Here is a 22,250-nt window from a genome sequence, read left to right on the forward strand (position 1 = left end):
ATTTCACAGGATCTAAAAGCTCCAGCTGCAATCATTTTCATACTTGAGATGCCACAGCTAATTCGCAGGAGAGTTTGAGACACTGCTAGTCTTGGAGAAGAAGGTGAAAGAGGGCTGGATTCTGGTTTCAAATGGCATCACTAAAAAACCTCTGTTCTTCAATGTGTCACAGCAAATGCAGCACGTCAGAAATACAGGTCCCAACCACAAGTTTGCAGAAGACCACCACAAGAGAACTTCAATTACCACGTCTCCAGCTCAGGCAAAGCATGTGTCATTGCTACACCTTTGAAGGGCAGGCTGGGCACTTGACACCCAAGTATTTGTCAGCAAACATTTTCTGAATTCAGTAGGGAAAATCCATAGAGAACTGAAACCAGTATTCAGGGAGGCAACTACTTCCCGTTTTAAATTTCCTCTTTTCCTTCAATGTCAAAACTAGCAAAGATTTATACTTCCTGTTAACAGAAAGAGCCCCTTTTTGCTGAAACTGCTTCTCTCCATGATTAAGTTTGCTAAAATCGCAAGAAACAGACAAACAGTTGTTACACTGCAGAGTAGCCGTCTGTGGTCTCCTCAAGTGCTGTCCCCACCACCTTTATTCCAATTTACTTTTTAGTGGGGCATACTTAACCACTCCAAGGACAGTTGTGCTAAACTGACGTCCACTTCCCTGGAAGTGATTCCTGCCACCAAGTTTTTTTCACAGTAGGCGTCACAGGCCTTCAAATGCACTGAGCAGAGATGGAAAAATCCTGCTTAAACAAGGAGGGAAACAACTGAGTACTGTTTCAGACAAGTGGCAAAACATTTTGAGGGGATAAAGAAGGGATGAAGTTTCAGAGCAGAGGAGTTTCAGGCAAACAGCAAAACAAACAAGTTATCTACCACTGAAAGCTACGTTATCTACCACTGCTTTGAAACTCTATAGAGCAATTAATTTCCTTACAAGAAGTCAGGGAAATAATTTAGCGCATTCTCTCTAAATATTAAACACAAACATTTAACTTCAGATAGCTCATATCCAAACAGCTACGGAAAAAGCATCTTGACAGAGGAGATGCATTAACAACATGCATAAAGCAATTATTTTTATGTATCTAATTCTGCACGTAGGCATAATTAACGAATGTTCATAAGAACTTCAGGCACAAGTTATTATTTCATGTTAAATGTGAGGAATTTTGAAGTGAACTCCCGGACACACAGGTTGCCAAGAGATGTTGTGGAGTCCCCTTCTCCTGAGATATTCAAAACCTGCCTGGATGCCATCCTGTACAATGTGCTCTAGGTGATCCTGCTTGGCATAGGGGCTGGGCTAGATGATCTTCAGAGGTCCCTTCCAACCTCAGCCATTCGGTGATATGTCTGTTTCTAAAAGTCCTGGACATCACGAGGTCAGGTTGGAGGAGTATAGTGCCTGCTATCTGTGACAGAGCAAACCTGTCAGTACTAGCTGTTGTCTTTCACATTAGATGGAGTCAGCATAACCCACGAAATAACACGTTCAAGATGTACATCTTTCACATATTCCCTTTGTAGACTTACAGAACTTCATAACCACAAAGTTTCACTTATCACTCAGAGCTGATGCAATTGATACAGAAACAATAATTCTTCTCATGCTTGAGCCTGGGAGGCTTGAGCCTGGAAGGCGATGAAAGGAGCCCAGACAAGAAGAAAACCACACAGTGCTCACAGTATCCCCAGCAGCTACTGGCAGGTGACAAGCATTTGAGGAAGTCTCTTCGTTTGTACTACCTCAAGATCACACAGTCAAGAATCAAAATAGAAAGATTTATTTTTAGTTTTTGCCCTAAGGCAAACAAGGATGGGAGAAAGATTACAAAAGGCTTATGGGAAGTCACAGAGACTTGCAGTTGGCTGTCCAAAATAAAATATTTTCACTTTTAGACTAATTTTTGGTAATTCACGGAAGACAAAAATCGGGTATACCTCCCTTATTTAGTGTCAAAGGTCAGCAAAAGAATGTACATTCATCTCTCCCCCATGAATTTCACTAATTCAGGCTTAGATAGAAGTAGTAACAGATCCTTTCTTGACAGACAGGAGGTGTCAGGGGAAGCCAAGTGTTTCACGCTGCTCAACGTCAAATCCTTTTACTCCCTTAAACTTTTGAGATTCTCTCCACTGCAGCAAGGCCAAGGACAACCTTTAAAATTGTCAGTAAGGAAGACAGGAAGGGGAGGGGGCAGTCTCTGTTCATATCACAGCCCCCTAGGAATCACTCAGCACCATCATCTGCACCTTTCACACTGGTGATAAAGATACTCCCCTCATAGCATGGTCAGCTCTTCCCTACAGCAGCTACTTTTGGAAGTTACAGAAACTTTTCTATTCAGGAACCTTAAAAGCAAAGTGATGAGACAGGATGTGCTACGTTTTATAGTAAGATGACCACACAGATGGCTAAAGAGAACAATTTTCCTCCTTGCCACTGGCAGCACACAGCCAGTAGTAGGCAGCTCAGACACTAGTGCTAAAGAAGCAGTGCATCCCCACCACCACACTAAAGCCAATTGCTTGCTTCTTGCAATTGCCATTTATTTTACAGATATTTTCTGCTTGTACTGGACGCACACCTCCCATCAACCACCTTTAAAAAAGCGGTATCAGATACCAAGCATGCATGACACATGAGCATTCTGCAGAAATCTATTCATGGATATAATGCAGTGCAGAATGCTGCAGAACACCTGTATTGGTGCCAAAATGCTAATCTTTCACACTAGGAAAGTGAGATCCACAGAGCAAATATTTACATTAAATCCTACCAAAAGACATTATGAAAAAAGAAGAAGCAGAGAGATGCACGAATATTACCTCCCATCTCTCTGTCGAGTGGTGGGTCATCATCTGCCATGGGGAAGTCCAGAGATGCTCCTGCTATTTCTAGCATATCTTCATCACTAGTGCTGCTCTGGAAACTTTCTCGTCGATAACCTTTTTGATCCATGGCCAGAACTTCCAAACCTGAAAAAAAGGGACATTTTTTAGAGCACAAACGTGAAGACTCATTTTCTAAACCAGCTGGGTGGATGTCTAGTTGGCATTCTGTCCCGAAGGACAGGAGGCACTAATGCACAGTACCAAAGCACGCAGCAGACCCTGTCCTGGGACCGTAAGTGCATCCCAGACAGCTCGTGCAGGTGTGCTAACTCTCCAGCTCGGAATGAGGGCAGCACATACGACAGATCCAGCCCGCATGAGGAAAAGGCCAACAGCAGCCTCTCCTCCTGCTGCTGAGCTCTGTGGCCTGAAAAGCCAGCACAGCAAATAGCTCCTAAACACTGCAGCCTAGGAGCACAGTATTAGTTTTTTGCAGGATGTGAGCTCCTGACCTTACAGACAGCAGGACTGTAAACCCCTTCCTGTGATGCTCAGTTAAACTGAAAATGGGAGTGTATGAAATGTGCTTAAAACTGATTTTGAATCACAGCGAGCCAGCTGCCAGACATGGGACAGGTTTAATCAAGGCAATGAGACTGACAAACTATAAGCAAAGAGCAATCCCCCTGAAGAACTAGGAACAGACAATATTTCAGCTGACCGTAGCCCGTACGTGTTGCCACATGTCACTCACCACCAGTTTTCACTCCTGTGAATCAGATGTCAGTGTGATCATTTGGAAAATTAAATGCTATACATACAAAGTCCAACATCCAGTAACAATGCATGAGTTATCACAAGCTTCTGCAACTAGGAACTCAAACACAAGAGCAGCCTGAATGCCTCAGACATTTTTCTCTACAGAGAAACAAATATTTCTACAGATATTGGTCTAAAAAGACACTGAAAGTATTTTCTTTTTCTCCAAATACTTTTCTTTGTATGACCCACAAAGACTGCAAATCAATTTATATTTGCTGATCAATACCACACAGAGCAGTAAAAAAAAAAAAAAATCTACTCTAATAGCAGGTAAAGAACAACTCTGGTCAACACCATGTTAGACAAGGCACGTAACATCCACTGGTGTATTTTCTAAATAATTTCTGCATGTGAGACGCATGTGAAACTCCAACAAGGATACTTGTAAGGGAGGAAGGAACCCCACAAACACAGCTGGGTGATGTTCTTCAGACGGGTTGCACTCACTGACCTACCCGTCCTGATATACACAAATGATCAAAACAACCCAAGTTAATATTGACTATTCACTACCCGAACATGAAGCTTCAAAACGCAGGTCACTCATGGAAGTGTGCAATTAAACTTCATAAATAATCCTGAGGAAGTGTCCCCAACCTGCTGCCTGCCCTGCCCATCTCAAGGAGCTGCCTGGACCAGACCATGACACAAGACCTGGCTCCCGTCCTCTTCCCCAGGATGGTAGGGAAACTAAGAGCACAAACTCTGAATGCTTAATACTAACATAATTTGGGGAAAAAAAAAATAATAATAAAATAAATAAATCAGGTCTTAGCCTCAAAAACAGACTTTGCAGCCTGAAAAATGGAGATTTTTTCACCTTAACAAGGTGATAGGCCACGTTCGCTTTTCTCTCGCAAACAGACATATTTTTCAAGAGAATTAGAGAGGAACCAAACATGCAGCTCAGCCTTATTTCAGGAAGGGAAAAAGACAGCACTTGCAAACAGTATGAATTACACAGTCTGCAGAAAGCACTTCCTTTTGCAAAAAAAAGACACCACACCACTCAAAAATATCTTGGCATTGTACTAAGCGACACGCTGAGCTCTTTACTGAGCCTTACCCTGTGGAACACAACGTTGCTTAACTTTCAAGCCCTGTTTACTCATTAAACTGATGCACAACACAGAGTAAAGAAAGTGCTGAGCGCTTGCTGATGCAAACTCATCAGCTGAATCCTTGCTGATGGGCGTGCAGGAAGGCACGTGAGCTGCTGCACTCTGCCCTGCCAGAAACAATGCCTTTAACATTCTGCAAGCACAAAGACATACCTCGATCAGCAGAAAACTGAAGACTTGAGGTTTTGTTTTTTTTTTTTTTTTAAGGATTCACAGCTATTTGCCAGCTAACAATATAACTGAATTTCAAGAGCATGCTGTGCTGTCCCTCAGACAACCTGCTCCTAGGAAGCGCAGGGCTCCAGTTCCCAGCAGACACAGCCTGATGCACCCCAGAGGAGAGCCAAGAAAGTCTGTGCCTGTGTGTCACAATAAGTATTTTCAAGTATGGCTGTGCAAGATGTGCGAGTAGGTTTAAAAGAGGTCCACATTCATGTATTCTATCTGCACTAAAAGCATAAATTTATAGCCTGCTAGAAGCTGAATCCCTTGTCTGACAAGAAGCACAAGTGCCTGTGCTAAGAAGACGGAATTGGAGTTATGTCAGCTCCCCGTTCCTGCCTCTTTATCTCCACATTTGTTCTCACCGTTTAGAAAACAAAAGCAAAAAGCAAAACACTTTTCAGTCCTAACAGAACCCAGATAACATCTAGCCTGCAGAAAAAAAGGACACAGAAGACAATTCAATTACGTGTTTCTTTCACAAGTCCTACAACAGCCCTCAGAGATACAAGTTTAAATCACCTTCCCCCCCAACCCAGCCAAAAAAAAAAAAAATAATAATACTCCCTCTACGGGCAAGCAAAGCTTTTCCAGGCTAAACCACGCACACAAAGACACAACTGTTCTCACGCTTATCTTCTAGTTAATTTACCACAATACTTAAGTGGGCAACTGCTGCTTGTTTCCTACCAGATCACAGGATAACTGCTGGCACAGTTCATGCACTCTCCAGGACTCTCCCATGGCAGGCATACGTACCAAAAGGCTCTGGGTGCTTCCAGGGCTTGAGGGCGTAAGAAGCCATCCTGCTGGAGATGCTTCCATTAATCTCTTCTACTTCTTTCCATCTCACTCAGGCAAAGGGAAGCAAAGCAATAAGTCTGAAGAAGTTGGCTCTGTAATGCCTGGCAGTGACTCTGGTGACAGCAACTGCAACCAGGAAGCGAGAGCACCCACTGCCATCCTGGCAGGACAGAACCACCCCTAGTCCGGTGTCAGCTCCATCGCTTGCAACACACAAATCAACACCAGATCCTGCAGGCTCCTCTTAGTCCGTGCTTCAACATCACCTCTCACACACGGTACATCTGCTCCCCTGCTCGCTGGAGTGCTGGTCCTGGCGCTGCCTTGGCACCAGCAGGATTTCCCTGTCCCCTGGCTGCTGCTAAGCCACGCTGTGGGCTTGCAGGAGCTCTTCCAGCATGCAAACCTGAAACTTTCAGAAGTCAGAGGACGCTGAATGTTTCCAAAACACTTTCTCTTCCCTGTCTGATACAAGGCTTGGTTTCAGCTCCACCACCAGCACAAGGACGTTCTGTGAGAAGAATAAATCTTGAAAAAGAGCACAGAGTCACTCTGATCAGCTGCCTTCGTGAGTCACTCTTCCTGTGAGGAAGGAGCAAGTTTACCACCTAGCGGCTACTTTAATTTGAAAAACCAAAGCCCAGATCACAAGACTGCTCTTTTTCAGAGATTAGAGAACCAAAGATGAGCTTTGAAGTTCAGGGCACTTTTTCCTCCCCACTCCCACCTTCACATTTCTTCCAGAGCCCCACGTTGTCCCCACAGGATCTCTGCACACAGCCAGGCACGTTCCTTTGCACCATGCCAAGATTCAGCCATACGCAAATGAAAAACACATGAGAAAGCAATTGTAACTGGAGGAAAAAAAAAAAGGAAATCATGTAATTATGTCAATACTTGCTGTGTCAATACCTGGCTTGGTGCCAGCAGAGCTTTACTACAACATCATCACTCCAGCCGCTCACAGTGCTGTAAGAAAACAAAGAAGGAGGAAGGCATTTCATGGCAGAGGAGCTCACTCCACGAGAGAAACTTCAGTGCACTGGCAGACTAAGCAAGCTGTTTCAGACTTCCTCATATCACAGTCCACGACACGTAAACCTCATAGTCCCAGGTCCCTACACGTGGGCTGTAAGTGAATTACAAGAGGGAAGTGATCAGCAAGAGCTGCTCGCTCGAAAAACGCTCGGAGGCCTGGGTCAGATGAGCCCCAAGGTTTAAGAGGTACCCAAGCAGCCCTCTCAGCTCACCCTCAGGTTCACCTCCATGTGGGATGGAGCTGCAGAGCACACTCGGGGTGCTTTGCAAAAAGAGAGAGGAAAGGGGAATTTTTTTTCTTTCCGATTTTAATAAAAGATCAAAAGGAAACTTTTGATCTTAGCAGAGAATTGTAATTTCTTCTTTCACTGCTAAACATCACAAGACCACGCATACAAAGTTGGAGGTAATGACTTCAGAAGACCTCCACACGTGCTTCTCCTGTGGTTACCCCGGGTCCAGCCGCCTAAGGGAAGGCAATGCCAGGCAGTAATTGCAGAACAACAGAGATTACTGCAAACACCTGCTGCAACAGCCACAGAGAGAAAGATTTGAACTAAGCAGCTTTATGCCCTGCCACAGTGCCAAAGCAAATAGCCCCAGGCCAGGGAAGGGAACTCTGTTGCATGCGCTGGGACAAAAAGCAGAGCACCCTTTGCTGCAGCAGGGCTGTTCTGCAGCATCCTACCCCTCGCAAAGCTCTCAGAACCCACGGGAGGGATGCTACCACCACAGTGGACAGCATAAACATGCCAAATGCAAGAGGAGCTCTCCCCTTTTGAATTTTTCCCTAGCAGGAGCGTTCCCTGCGACCTAAGCTTGCCCCCACCCAAAACCAAGATTTCAGTTCAGATACCAGGGCAGCCTTTGAAAGTGTCATGAAGACATAAAAGACACATGAAGGGACCACCAGGGGAGCTGAAAACCAGCAGGAGTTTTTAAGTTGTGTTTTGGCTCCCTCCAGGTGAAGAATGTGACATACAAAGAACTTCAGGTAAAAATGGGATGTTCTTTCCATACATGAACCACGTTATTAGCAATGCCTCAATTTCCCAAGCAGTGCATCCATCATTACACAGAAGGGTCCCAACACAACCTAAATGCAAACACTTGGAGGGTTAGCGCTTATATGGGGTTCCTTTGTTTATTTTTAAACATAATCCTACAAGCCCCGAGGAGACGAGTGGTAAATCACAACAGGATATTCTATGCTATGATCTGACATCGTTATAGCGAGATAACATCGCTGTGTTTTACCAGGTAACACTACACAGAACACAACACACAAACCCTGCAATGTTTCAGGTTTCCTGGACACCTGCATGAGTTGGGCTGATCCACACAGCACGTTAACAGATTAATTGCCATCCAGGTATGCTTATTCACTGACGGGCACACAGAGACCTAAACCTCATGTCTTTAAGCCTGCATTATTCTCACCTCGTCTTGAATAATTCATCATTTCACTTATGTCACGCAGCCCGGTACAGTGGAAAACTCAATTGGAGGCAAACATCACAGTCACAGCTGATTTCATCCAGCTCATGAGCAACTAGACTTTCCTTCAGAGTAAGACTCATTTCTGTGACTGTTAACAATCACATATAATTGTCAGGAGAGCATATCTCCAAAATCAAGATGTCTCCGTATTTCATTTACTAGATTAAAACCCTCTACAACTATCCGAAATTGATTTTAAAAAAATGGCTTATTGCAGCACACACTTTGCATAAAAGGGATTTTCGAGAAATAAGAAATTGAATTGAGTTCCTCCTGCTGTACCAGAAGTTTGAACAGCTTTTGTCAGAGCTACCTGGAGCAAGTCAGAAGAATGAATGGAAGCAGAACATACTGACAGGGTGAGCTTGCAGGAAAGCTTCCAGAGTTTCTTCAAGTTTCTTCAAGTTCAAGATCAGGGTTGGATAGTGTGTGTGTGTGTGCATTAGTTTTCATGGAAGAGGAAAACAAGCAGCCGAAGAGCTCTCCTGGTGACCTCACATAATAACCACAAAAACACATAACACATACAATGCCAGAAGTTTTAACAGGTTTCAACTGTTCATGTCCTAGGTCTGAAGAAACCTCTACTTATTTCTAGTGGTTCAGAGGAGAACACAGTGGTATGTCATGTGAAGATAAAGACCTCATTAGTCAGATCACAATCAAGGAAGTGCAGATTTGTTCTGCAACCCAACTTTTAGACTAATTTACAAATACTTTGTCCCATCAGTACCTAAAAGGCATATATCTCAGCAAAGGCATCATAAAACTTTATAAAGTTGGTATTTCCAAGAAAAGTTTTGACAATCTTCACAAGCACAAACATAGTGCATGCTGCTCCTTCCTAATCCCTGGGTTTGAGCACATTTAAAGAATAAATAAACCAGGTAAGAATGTGCTTACTGCTTTTATTCACCAAGCACTTAGTAAGAGGAAAGCGTGTACAAGTGTACAAAGCCTGCCATTACACCTTTCGGTACTGATGGGGAAAAGGACATGAAAGAGACAAGGCAGCACAAACCTCGCAGAACAGCTCTGTAGTTTTAGCTAAATCATATTATCTGCATCACTGTCTCCATCAGTTGAAACAGGGAAAACACATAGGACTGGAAGAAGCTGGTTCTGAACTACTTGCATGAAAGGGAGCTGTGCATGAGCTTCTGCACCAGCACAGCTGCTAACCTCAGGTGTGAATCAAAGCAAGTGACAGCTGGGACCAGCAGCCGTGGCCGTGCGATGCAGGGAGCTTCCAGGCACACAGATGGAAGCAGAGACACTCTACTTCCAACCCAAAGCAACACTAGGGTCAGTCCTCCAAAAATTATCTGGAAAAACAAAACAAAGCACTGTTTCATTCAAGTTCAGCTCAGCTGCCACTGGTACCAACAGTAAATCATAACTCATTACTAGTAATATATTTTCTTTACTACTTCCTCCCAGTTATCAGCTGCATCAATTGGCCTATCCAGGAAACCTCGTTGTCCCTCCCTCTTCCTGTACACTCTCAAGCTCTTTGAAATATTAATCACGCTAGGTATAGCTTTAAGGAATTGTGCTATAACACTGCCAAGTCACATTTAACAGTCAGTAAGTCTGTTCAAATTTGCATTGAGATCACTAAGCATCAGGCAGCTAAATCATCTCTGGTTACCAGGTCCTGTTCTGACTGGTGGCAAATTCATATTAAAAATTTCTTAAGATGCTGTAAGACAGCAACAGGATAAGCTCTTGTTCAAAGAGGAGTTCTCAGCAAGCTTTTTATGAACAAAAGTGAAGACACCATGGGAAGTAAAAGAACTAACCAACACTGGCCACTGATCTGTAAACAATATTCAAGTTTCCTACAAATTCTGCAGGAAAAAGGTTTCTAAACAGCCATTGGCAAGGCTACACAGGCTCTGCATGGGTTAGGGAGCTTTTCTTGCCTTTAGGGCTTTCCCACCTGATGTGAATTCAGAAGCAGTTCCACAAGTGCTCGCAGGCTGAAAGTGGATTACATTTCCAACAGAGAGCTTCTTTTCAGTATGTGACATCACCTTGCACCGCTTCCTAAAAGCTGAGGAATGGTTCTTCCTATTAATTATTGATAGAGCAAACACAGCTTTCAATCCTCCATTGATAAAACAGTACATTTCCATTTAAACATTTTCGTTGATCACAGAACCACAGAATTGCAGGAGTTGGAAGGGACCTCGAGAGATCATGGGGTCCAACCCCCCTGCAAAAGCCGTTCCCTAGAGCAGGCTGCCCAGGTAGGTGTCTAGATGGGCCTTGAATATCTCCAGAGAAGGAGACCCCACAACCTCCCTGGGCAGCCTGTCCCAGTGCTCTGTCACCCTCTCTGTGAAGAAGTTCTTTCTTGTGTTGGTGCAGAACTTCCTGGGCTCCATTTTGTGGCCATTGCCCCTTGTCCTGTCCCCACAAACCACTGAAAAGAGGTTGGCCAAATCCCTGTCTCCCACACCTCAGGCATTTATAAATATTAATAAGATCCCCTCTCAGTTGATATTGCCTTTTATTTTTTTGTTAGCCGTACCTCTGAACTGGGCCCCTGGAGGCTGTAATTGCTGTGCCCACCCATGGCTGCCAACAGCTGGAGATGCAGAGCAAGGCCAGCCTGCCGCACAAGGAAACACCTGAGGAAGGCTGTGAGAAGGCGAACACAGGTTGACAGACCCTGACTTCCCTCAGAGCTGCTATGCTGTGTTCTCAGAGGGTGGGATTTCTTCCTGTTTTATCCACAGCAAACACCTGTGGCAGCTCAAATAACGCGCCTGTTCGAGATACAGCCAGCACCTCCAATTTCACAACACCCACTTCTGTTTCCAAAGCTGCCTACATCTCCTCCCCGACCAGGCACTTCTGCTTCCAACCCACATGCTCTACATTGCAATCCACCCAGCTCCTCTGCCAGGAAGTGATTCAGGAGATAAAACCCACAGCAAAGCCAGCCCAGGCCCTACACAATTACCATTCGCATTTCCAGAGGACTGCTTAATTGGCTGCTGTCTTGTGACACTAACTACGGGCCTGACACAGCTCCTGGGCCCAGGCAAGCTTCCTGTTTTGTCTCCCAGCTTTCTCTAACAGCTTTGCTTTTTCTCCTCTTCTTGCTTCTCTTCCCTATGCTCATTACAGGAAGGCACGAGTGCCCAACAACTCCAAAGGCAATAAGTTTCCAGGTGTCATTCTCCAGGAATGGCACCTTCAGCACAATTTCATTTTCCTCAGCTGGCTGGTCAAAAACACAACAGGTCATCGTGAGCACGTGGCTCCAAATCAAAGCAGTCTGACCAGCAGGTTTACTGTGATCACAGACCTTTCAGTGCTTTTCTGCAGGAATTCCCATTTTTGCAGGATGCAAACACCAAGATGCAAATCAGACTGCCTTGTTTTCACTGGGTTGTTGTTTTTTTTTTCCTTCCAAGCTTTTTATAGTTTCCATTTTCATTTCAAAGCCACAAGCTAAACAAATCTGTAGGAATGCAACAGCACAGTCTTACACACGTGCTCCAAGGTTAACACAGTAAAAAGACAAGAATCACCACATACTTCTCCACCGGCATGGCTATCCTGTACCTTTCTTATTTTCAGCATAACCATGGCCCCTTGCACGAGCAAAATAGCTTGCAATTGTGTGCACACACCATGAGCATGCTGCCTTTCCTGCAGCAGAGCAGGGTAGGGTTTTGTCAAGATGTGACTCAAAACATTGCCTTCTGATTTCCGTGTGCTGTTTTACCTGTAACACATCACAGACGATTACAAGATGAAGTTTCAGCCTTCAAATTCAAGATAGAGTTTTCCATTTTCCAACAGAGAGAACACCACCCATCCTTTCCTCTATACACTTACGGAAGTACAAGGGACTACTAATGGCAAAGGTAAAGCCTGGGTCACCACGAACAAGAAAAAACCCCCATGCTTCTGCTGAATTGTGGGAGATACTGAAGGAGATTAGATAACCGACAGATCAACTCTACATGAAATTCAGGAGGCCAAATCTGGCCAATCTGAGAAGGTCGAGAGAAAGGGCATTTTGAGGCTTGAAAGCAGATTTTTGCTTTTAAAAAGAAATGTTTCTCTCATGTAAAGTTACAAGCAGGCCTGAAAAGTCCCTCTTCAAGTACCAAGTACCTTTAGGGAACTCAACGCGTTTAACTCACATTAAAGTTTGTGAGTGTACACATTGCAGTGTTGGGCAATGGCCAACACACATCTATTGCTTATACTTTGCTGTGTAACATTAAAGGCTTTCCCTTCATTGCCGCTTGCCATTTGCTTATTTGTACTAAGTCCCAGGATGAAGAGTTCCAAGGGTTTCTGTTCTCTTCCTCTGCTAAAGGGAAACCACCTTTTACTCTGGAGCAGGGCTGGGCAGCATGTGAGAATGACTTTTATTACCAGACAGTCCACTTTTGCATAATTTTCTTTCCTAGGACAGATTTTCTTGCCTGAAGATGCAGAAAACCATCCTTTGCTTGCATCTGCAAGGACAGTCTGTTGTACTCCCACTTGAAACCTATCGGTGGACATTTTACATCCACCTAGCAGTAAGGATGCCCTTGCTTCTCTAACTAAAGGAGGTGGTGTAAAGCAAAGCAACAAGAGGATAAATTCATTGGTCTTCCTTTAGACATCCCCAGGAAGGTACACGTCAAACATTAGCACGTCACCTGTACGTGTATTTGGAAAAGAAGTTCTTTAAGGGAGCAACTGGAGAAAAAAAAGCACCTAGTTTCCAAGAAAACGAGTTGCAGGTCCTCACACATCTTTCTGCCCTTCAGTTGAATAAGATGTGACCCAAAAGCCTTCCTCATGTTTATGGAACACCATGCGTTTCAGTAAACAGGTCACCCTAAATTTACAGGCAGTTTGTAACTGTGCTGTGCAGCAGGCTGTTGAGGATACACACACACACACTTTTTTTGGTAAAGATTTCTGTATTTTCTAGACCAAATTCAGTTACTTACAGGAGTTTCCATGTTTCAGTACGGAATTGACAGCTTCTCTGCCACTACTGCCCTCTTTGGAAATCAGGATGTTAGAAGGTTAAACTATCCCATGTCTGTGTAGCAGCAGCAACCAAGCTACGGTCTTGCTTTTAAAACATAACTGTGTAGCTAAGTGATGATTAAAATGTATCTGGAAGCCATCCTCAAGTTAGCAAACCTTCAAGAACATAAAATCAGATTTCCCTGAATTTATCTAGCCTTCCCAATGCAAATCAGAAGAGCATGATCCTAAAATGACACAGCCAGACTAAGCACACGTTTTTCATCACAGAGACTGCTGCAGCATTAAGATCAGATGTGCTTTTCATCCTGAAAACATCAAAATCTTGGATAATGGCTCTGAAGTCACCTCCTGCCAAAATCTCTAGTTGAACTGGATCACAACCAAAGCTGTCCTCGCAGCCAAATTCTTTACTAGGAGAGCTCGAGGAAGCAGAACAACCCTACAGGCCTGTTTTCATTCGCAAGGTAGGCTTCTTTCCCTTTCCTTAACAACTATTTCCAGTATAAGACCGCCACAGCACTGTGCTGAAGTAGCTACAGCCAAATTTCACCCTTAAGAAAAGTAGAGGTGAGTCAAGGCATTCGAGATCCATGGCACTGAATGGATTCACACGCCTGAAGGCTGCAGCACCTCCCTCCATCCTGCCCCCACAAGCATCAGGAGGCACCAGCCCCTACGTTCAGTTCGGCATTCACCTTTCAGTCCAGCAAGTTTGAGGTTGTAGCTATGCCTACTGTAGGCTGCACCCATGGGTGCCAGGGCTTGTGGCAGCTCTAAAAGGCGCATCCCTGTCAGTCAACTCAGCTTTAGCCTGTACCAAGTTACCATCTACCATCCAACCGCAGCAGCCTCAGTCCCTCACATCTTAGCTTCTCTGTGCTTCACCACGCAAGACCATTCTGTACCACAAAAAACCATGATGTGCCAGGCAGCAGCATTTTTAAATACTGGTCCTCTCCTGTTGACACGAGTAAGATAAACAAGAAAAAACAGTTAGTTTATTAAAGACGCAGATAAATGTTTACTTCCTGACTAAAATAAGTTACTGAAGCCACACACCTAATGCTTTGTGAATTCACTTTTCAGGTTAAGCACAAACCTCCTCATAGTCACGCTACTGGAACCATAATCACTGGTTGTGCAACCAACACGACTACAGAGGATCTTTTCTTTTGAGTATGTGACTTACAACAGTGTAATCACCCCATTATTTCTGTATCTGTTGCATTTAGTTATTTTACTAGAATTCAAAAAGAACAAGAATTTGACATTAAGGAGCTGAAGTCTTCCAGATCTGATGAAAACAGCTGATGCTCAAAACTTTTTCAGACAAAAAAGCCAAATAACCACTGATAAAATATCATCTCTGCTTAAACACCACCTTTAAAAATTATTTTTTATAAGGACCATCATGGTTACAATGGTAAGATTTGAGCAAAAATTTCCAATTACTTTTTATAGTCCCCTTTGGTTTCAAGCTTGCATAAAGATTCGGCTGAAAAAGAGTCACTCCATACTTTTGTTAAGTGCTGAGTGGTGTATTTCTTCCAGCAGTGTTATCTTTTTACCTTATCTAATCTATTTTTTTTTACCTTATCTTTTACATTTTCTTTTACGAGACGTTTCATAGCACACCCTTAAATTCAAACTGCATAAAGTGGTGTTAAGTAAGATGTATTCTGGGGAGACTGCATTTATTTTTGCTTGATACAGGAAAAAGCTCGAATTACTGAAATATAAACTACAACAGACTTAAAAGGGAATTTTCAGAGGCACAAAGAAAACATAACACACCCAATTTGCCCAAAATTCTCATTGAGAAGACAGTACTTAACTTCCCTTTGCAATTTTAAGGAGGTCATAGGGGGAGAACCAGAAGACTGAAAAGAACTACTGCTAAATTTCCCTAGGGAGGTTGTGGTTAATGATTCAAAGAAATGTTACCAAATTACAGTGAAAATTGCACCTGGCACATACTGAATACTATTCAGTAGCCAAGCCCTGAGTGTTGTATACACAAGTTAACTTCTAAGCATCTCCCTCTCCATGAAATACACCTGAGCTTCTCAACACACACCATGCCGCTGATTTTATACATTTTTCTCAAAGCAATGGATCTCATTCTGCCTGTAGACACTTCCTCAGACTGACTATTTGATCCAAAATATACACACTTCTTTTTTTTTGTAGTCACTAGACGTGTAGCAAATTGTAATTCTACAGTTTTGAAACCCATTTCACTGAACCAGAACAAGCTGGTACACAAACAGGGTAGCCAAAGGCTAACTCACTGACTCAAATATTGAAGCAGCTGTCAGGACTCACCAGATTTCTGCAGGCATTTTGGTCCCCTGCAAAACAAGGATGCACATTCAACAGTTCCCTTTCCACTCTCCAGCAACAGAAGGCAGCTGCCAGGTAGTGTAAGGAGATAAAACATTTCAGCATACAAACATCTTGTAGCTACCCAGAGCTCCAGCTCCCTCAAAATATAAAGAGACTGCCATAGCCCCTTGGAGAAAAGTTATATTTCTCTAAAGAGTAAAGCAGCTAAGCACACAGAAGCAGGCAGCCTAACCCCCTACTTAATTTCCAGCAAGTTTCTCACAAAGCCCACGTATTTAGCAGTATAATGTTTTCTAGAACCAGGCTGGTGATGGAATACTTTCCTTACCCAGTCAACACATGGGTTTCTGATCTTCCTGTTACATTTGCTGAATACCTTCCATGTTGTTTGCTACAAAATATCCCAGAAAATCTTTTTTAAAGTGTTATTGTAGCACGTGTTATTACAAAGGCAACTTTACGTATCCTCTGTAGATCTTAGTACTAGTAGATCTTGATTTCTTAATTTCTTGAGAGTTTTCTGCTTAATTGCCTGAATTCGGTTGAAAAAGAGCCATACAGAGACACAGGCAGCTTGCATGGAAGACAGCTCTGTGCTGGAGAACTACAGGACATTTTGCCCTACTCTACAGCTAGGTCTTCAGATAACAACAGGGTGCTGCAAAAAGCCACCTTCTGTGCAGACAGTCTCTTCGCTGTTGAGGAAATCCTTGATGGTTTCACATGGTTAAGCACAGGGGGCAGGCATCTTGCAAGACTCAGCTATACAGAAGAACAACAACTATGAGATAACACTACCAGTGTCACCACAACAAGCCCTCAAATAACAGTTAAGGTCTTTTCACACCACTTCACAGTGTCCAAGCATTCCCCTGACACTGTAAGTACTAAACAAACTTTGGCAGCTTAAACAGGAATGGGCATATAACATCTAAATCATCCGCTTTACAGCTTCCCATCATCACAGTTACCTTAACCGTTGCATCTAGTCTGTACCATGCAGCATGCTCCCCAAGGGCCCTGTGGAAGCTCACTCATCCGTTTTGCCTTTGAACGCTGTTCAAACTACATTTGGGAGACGGGTGGTCTCCTTGTACTTCCATTCTCAAGGGACTCATTCAGAAAATGATCTTCCAAAATCAGGGTTTGCAGTACTTCAGAAATAAATACAGATGAAGCTATGCTGCATAATCAAAAGAGTAAGTTGTTATATCAGCATGAATAATTAAAAACATGATGGAAAATATATATAAATATTCAAACTCACGCACCCGATGACAAATTTTGCAGTCAGGGGCTGAGCCCTGAATTCAAAGTCATGGACAAACCAGATGGATTAGTTCAGGGCCAGCCTGATGGCAACATCAGCCAGCCTCAGTTCTTTCCTCGTTAGCACTCAGTTTGGAATGCAGCCTGCAAGCACAGCCTAAGAGGCAGCTCCTTACCAAAGAGGCTCCCCACACCATTAGACTTCATCCACTTCGATTTTTCCAGGACACCTAAGTGAAGCTGCCCACAAAGGCCATGAAAGTGAAGGCCTAGGAACACTGGGTGTTTGTCATATTGCATGGATCAGCTGTATCCCTATATAAAAATTGTAAAGATTATGAATTTGAGGGGGCAGGTTTGCCACCTTTCACCAGTGACTATATACCACCCGATACAGGTGTTGCCTTCCACATGACTCCAGCAACAACGACGGAGCAAGAAAATTAGGGAACACATGAGAAGGAAAGAGATAATACAGGATAATGCAGGTGTTGGGGCTGAGGGGCACAGGGTGGATACAGGGAAAAAGTTCAGAAAAAACAGGTCAGCCTTAAGTACCCACAGAGCTGAAGAAAGCACCTAGCTCAGAGGGGAGAATGCCACCACCAAAGCCCAGACATATTCTTGAAAATACTTATTTACAAAACCATTCTGAGGTAAATAAATATATCACCTGCGCTTAAAATCCCTGTGCCAACCCATACTGTAGTAGTACAAGCCTACAGGCTGTGAAAGGTGTTTCCAAGCTCCCTAAGAGCAGGTGGCCCTCCACAAGAACAAAGCCACCTGCCACTGCCCCACTGCAGAGCTGCTGCATGCTCAGGGACACGGCCCCAAACAACGCCTGGTGCAGGCATTCAGCTACCAGCTCCCTGGTAGCTTCAGTTCATGACTCACAAAATCCACAGAATGACTGAAGGAAATTTGCTGTTATGTTTTTAAGTGTGTATGGTATATGAAGAGCAGAGAAGGTGCAATGCAAGTATATAAATAAATAAAAAAAAAAAAAAAAAAAAAAAAACACAAACATTTGGTGTCAGATGTTCCTCCCAATCCATTTCAGCTTTTGGAGTTCACAGAGAACAACAGTTTTCCACAAGATCGTCGACACACCAAAATAAAACAAACAAACAAAAAAAAACCACCAAAACAAACAACAAATACCAACTAAAAAAAGACAAATCCAAAGCTCAAATATATTTTAGTGCAACCTATTTTAAGGTCTTATGCCAAAAAACATCACCTATCACCATGCAGAGGACAGGAGACTATTTTAGAAAGTGGCGGTTCAGCAGGCAGTTCTGGCAGCCAAGAAATTGATTAGCCCACTGCATCACAGTTAAAAATCATTATCTATTTCATATCGCTGTTGTTCAAACAGTATTTAAACAACAACAATGAAAATCCTGTAGTTTTCAAGTTCTTCTGTGAAGAAATTGGAAAAAAAAAAAGTTCTATTGAAATATTCCAGCCACGTACCAGCATTTGCAGTCCAGTCCCACATCCCTACTCTACCTGCTAGGTCAGGAGACCAGTTTGGCTGATAGCAGAACTAAACAAGAAGCATCTTGAAAATTAGGAAATTCTGCTGATTATTAGCATTTTACAAACACCTGCTTTGCACGAGTATGAAAAATTAAATACTTTATTTCATTCCGCTTACAAAGAGATTTGAGGAACAAGTTTCAAGATTAATAAAGGCTTTAAAACTTCGACAAACCAAAGCTAACAACATCCAGAAGCTGGTTACACGTATCGTATTAAAAGACTGCCAAATTCTGGCTGACAGATTTCTCACCCTGTCTATTCCTGGACGCCTCCTCAGACAGGATTTTTCTTCAAGCACCCAAACAAATCAAGAGGGAAGCCACCTGTGACCATTTGCTCTTCCAGCAGAATCAGAAAAAAATGAAAAGAGAGTGTTCTTCTCTAGTGCTAAGCAGCACTCTGTTCTTGGACTACAGACCACCATCCTCTGTAAATATCTGCTGGGAAGTCCACATCACAGCAAGCTGGTTAGTCCAACAATCACTGCAAGCTTTCGATTCTGAGCACCAGCATACATCCCCAGGAGAGGTGAACCAAAATTAGGAGAGGATTAGGAGAGGATTTACCCATCAAACAGCTTCAGTATCTTCTCCACTGGCTCAGTTACTCCTTCCTTCACTCTGATGCTTCTCGGAGCTGTAAGCTGGAAAAGAAAAAGTAACTTACTCAGGTGAGTAGACACAGGTGGGACACCCAGCCTTTACTAGATGATGAACTGCCAGCAGTAAATGTCAGTTCTATGATTCAGAGCCATGCAGTAGTAAAAGGGAAGGCCCCTATTGAAGTTGTGTCAAATCTCATTAAGAACATCACTGCGCTCACAAAGGGAATTGACGAATTTGCCCATTTCGTGTTTCTCTTAGTTTACTCCTGTCAGCTTTGCCAAGAGTTCCTGCTTCTTACCTCTATTTCTAGAACCAGCACAGTATGGACTAGAGAAGACCAGTTTAATGGTAGCTGACACAAGCATTAAGCCCGTACTGGAAAGAGAGGTAACACAGTGGGACAGGTAAATCAACAGACTTAAAAAACAGCTTTTAGCTCTTAACTATATTTTGAAAACTTATGTTTGAACCTGGAACACAATGTGACAATGAAAGAGACAATTTTCATTTCCAGTAGCAGTTTCTAAAATGTTTATAGGAATTTAGCAGATAACACCATTTTCCCAAGGAGTAAGGAATACAGACTCCCAGAACACGTTCCTTACAGACTGAGAAGATTCACATTTCTTCTGGGAAGAACCCAAGCCTGAGCAATGGACTGCATATAAAGCCTGATCTAGCAGATGGCTAAACATTGCTGAGGGAAGTCATTCTCACACTGTTTTAGTTTAAACCTGCCTTTCCACCTTGCTATTGAGAATCAAGTTTTAGATTGATGCAGCCCAAGAGGTTCAGCACCAAGAAATCACAGTGGAGGAGAGGAGGGAGGGAAGTTTCCCTCCATCATCCCACCCAACGCAGGCAGCAAGCTAGAACTAAGTAAGATGCTTTGGATCCTTCTCCTCCCCAGCCTACCCCAATATCTCTCACATGACTGAGCACTTCAGAGCAAAGAACTGGCAAAAGGCTGGTGTGGACTACGCTGTGTCCTCTTAGCAAATGCAGCAGGATCCTCCAGCTGCTTAGGCACTGCTGCAGGTTGCCCTGATCCCAGGGCGCTAGCTCCTCCTCCCTGCTGACACCTACCCTACACTTCAGGTCACCTGAGACAAGCCTGAGCCTGAAGGATTCCTACGTCATCATCACTGCTAAGACCAGCACTTTGGATAACACACGCCCTTTTTGTTGAAGCTTACCTTGAACAGTTTTATTTCTTAGCAGATAAAAAAGCAAGAAACCAACAGCCTAGCGATCCTCCTCCAACTGCCTCTCCTCCACATCATGAGATAGTTCTCTCAGAGCAGTGTGACTGAAATTCTATTACCAACATACCTGGCTAATCACCACGAACACATCCTCATTATTTATTAGCTGTTCACTCCCATCCTTGGTGACAAGACTAGCAATCTCGCCTCCCCTATGAGCCACTTTACCTTGTCAAAACAGAGTAAGGAGATACAGCACACGGTTACACGTTTAGCTCTGAGCAATCCCTGCCGAGTCTCAAATACATGTTTTGAGACTCACACAGCTCTGCCTTGCTGGGGAGAGGCTGCAGGAGGCTTTGTTGGATGCTTGGAGAGGCATCTCTGCCACAGAGCACCAGTATGCAGGGAGTTTTCCTGCACTGCACAGCTGACAGCACTTCTAGGGGGAAGTGCAGCTATTCCCAGTTCGCAGCCTGCCACTTCCAAAAACCACCGCTGCAAGGTGCAAACTACTATAGTCACAACATACCACTGTTCCTCCAGCAGCATACTGGCTTACCTATAGCTTCCTAGGGCAATTATTTTTAGCCAGAGGAAGAAAACAAGCAGCCATCCTTCATTCACAACCCACCACGAAGGACAAAGGCCACCCAGAGCCAGCTGTGCTGCCATGAGCTCAGGCAGGCAAGGCGAGCTCTCTCTGATCCCCAGCAGCAAGCTGCAGACCTTGACTGTAACTACCACCAGAACCAGGTAGGGGTAATTTCAGCAACCATTTCCAACAGACCAAGAGTATCACCAGAAAGATGAGGCTGCAGCTGCCTGAACGCCCACCAGCTGGGCTGCTACAGTAGGTGGCATGCAGCCACTTAGACCATGCCAGCCAGGAGGTGAATCTAAACCATGCCCACTCCTATGGCTGTTCACAGCAACGTGTTACCTACTGATGCGAAGATATTCGTACCAAGGAGCTTAAAGGCCACGCTGCCATCCTCAGTACAATAGGAATGCAGACACAGCAAAACACGGACTGCTGTCTTCAAGCTGCACTACATTTGCAAACCATTTCAACCACTGGAAACAGAAACACAAGGCTCTCAGTAGCACCATCAGCTTCCTCCGGTGTTCAAATACACACTCCAGTTCTTCTACCGACAGCCAAGGATGTTCAGGAGCCAACTAAAAGTTTTGAGAGTAATCTTCAAGGATTGGTATGTCAAAACCCACAATTCTTCTGCACAACTGCCAAAATGATCATAAGAAAGACACGGGAGGGGGAAAAAAAAGCCAGCTCAAAGAATATTCCTGTACACCAACATCCTAGAGGACAAAGCCAAAGCCTAATCTTTAGGAAGCATTACAAATCCTTTCTTGTTCAAGCCTTCCACCAAAACTACTGCAATTATAGTTTCAATTTCACAGAATATCTGAGCTGGAAGGGACCCACAAGGATCGTGAAGTCCAACTCCTGTGTCCCCAAAGGGCCACCCAAAACCCAGACCCTGTGTCTGAGAGCGTTGTCCAAACGCTTCTCAAACTCCAGCAGATTCAGGACTGTGCCCACGTCCCTGGGGAACCTGTCCCAGTGCCCAACCACCCTCTGGGTGCAGAACCTTTCCCTAACCCCCATCCTGACCCTCCCCTGTCCCAGCTCCATGCCGTCCCCTCGGGTCCTGTCGCTGTCCCCAGAGAGCAGAGCTCAGCGCCTTCCCCTCCGCTCGCTGTGAGGGAGCTGCAGGCCGCCATGAGGCCTCCCCTCAGCCTGCTCTGCTCGGGGATGAACAAACCCAGGGCCCTCAGCCCCTCCTCACACATTTTGCCCTCCAGACCCTTCACCATCAGTGCCTGGCGTGGCTCCTGCCTCCCGGCACGAAACGGGGGCACCACCGGGCGCTCCT

General features: G+C 44.1%; 1 protein-coding gene across 4 annotated transcripts in view; it reads right to left on the reverse strand.

The window, feature by feature from the left end:
* Positions 1–22,250, reverse strand: part of LOC116494373 (H(+)/Cl(-) exchange transporter 5) — a 45,231-nt gene that overhangs the window by 22,667 nt on the left and 314 nt on the right. For 2 of the 4 annotated variants that reach the window (XM_032196239.1, XM_032196238.1), the window contains exons 2-3: positions 19,106–19,182; positions 2,845–2,994 (exon numbers count right to left, since the gene is read on the reverse strand). In XM_032196239.1, coding sequence (XP_032052130.1) covers positions 2,845–2,994; positions 19,106–19,109 — 154 coding nt within the window. In that variant the 5' untranslated portion in view covers positions 19,110–19,182. Of the gene's footprint in view, positions 1–2,844; positions 2,995–5,774; positions 5,875–18,789; positions 18,977–19,105; positions 19,183–22,250 lie in introns of those variants that run through there. The other 2 variants (XM_032196240.1, XM_032196237.1) reach the window with 2 other exon arrangements.

The sequence above is a fragment of the Aythya fuligula genome, chromosome 13 (assembly GCF_009819795.1).
Source record: "Aythya fuligula isolate bAytFul2 chromosome 13, bAytFul2.pri, whole genome shotgun sequence".
NCBI lineage: Eukaryota > Metazoa > Chordata > Aves > Anseriformes > Anatidae > Aythya > Aythya fuligula.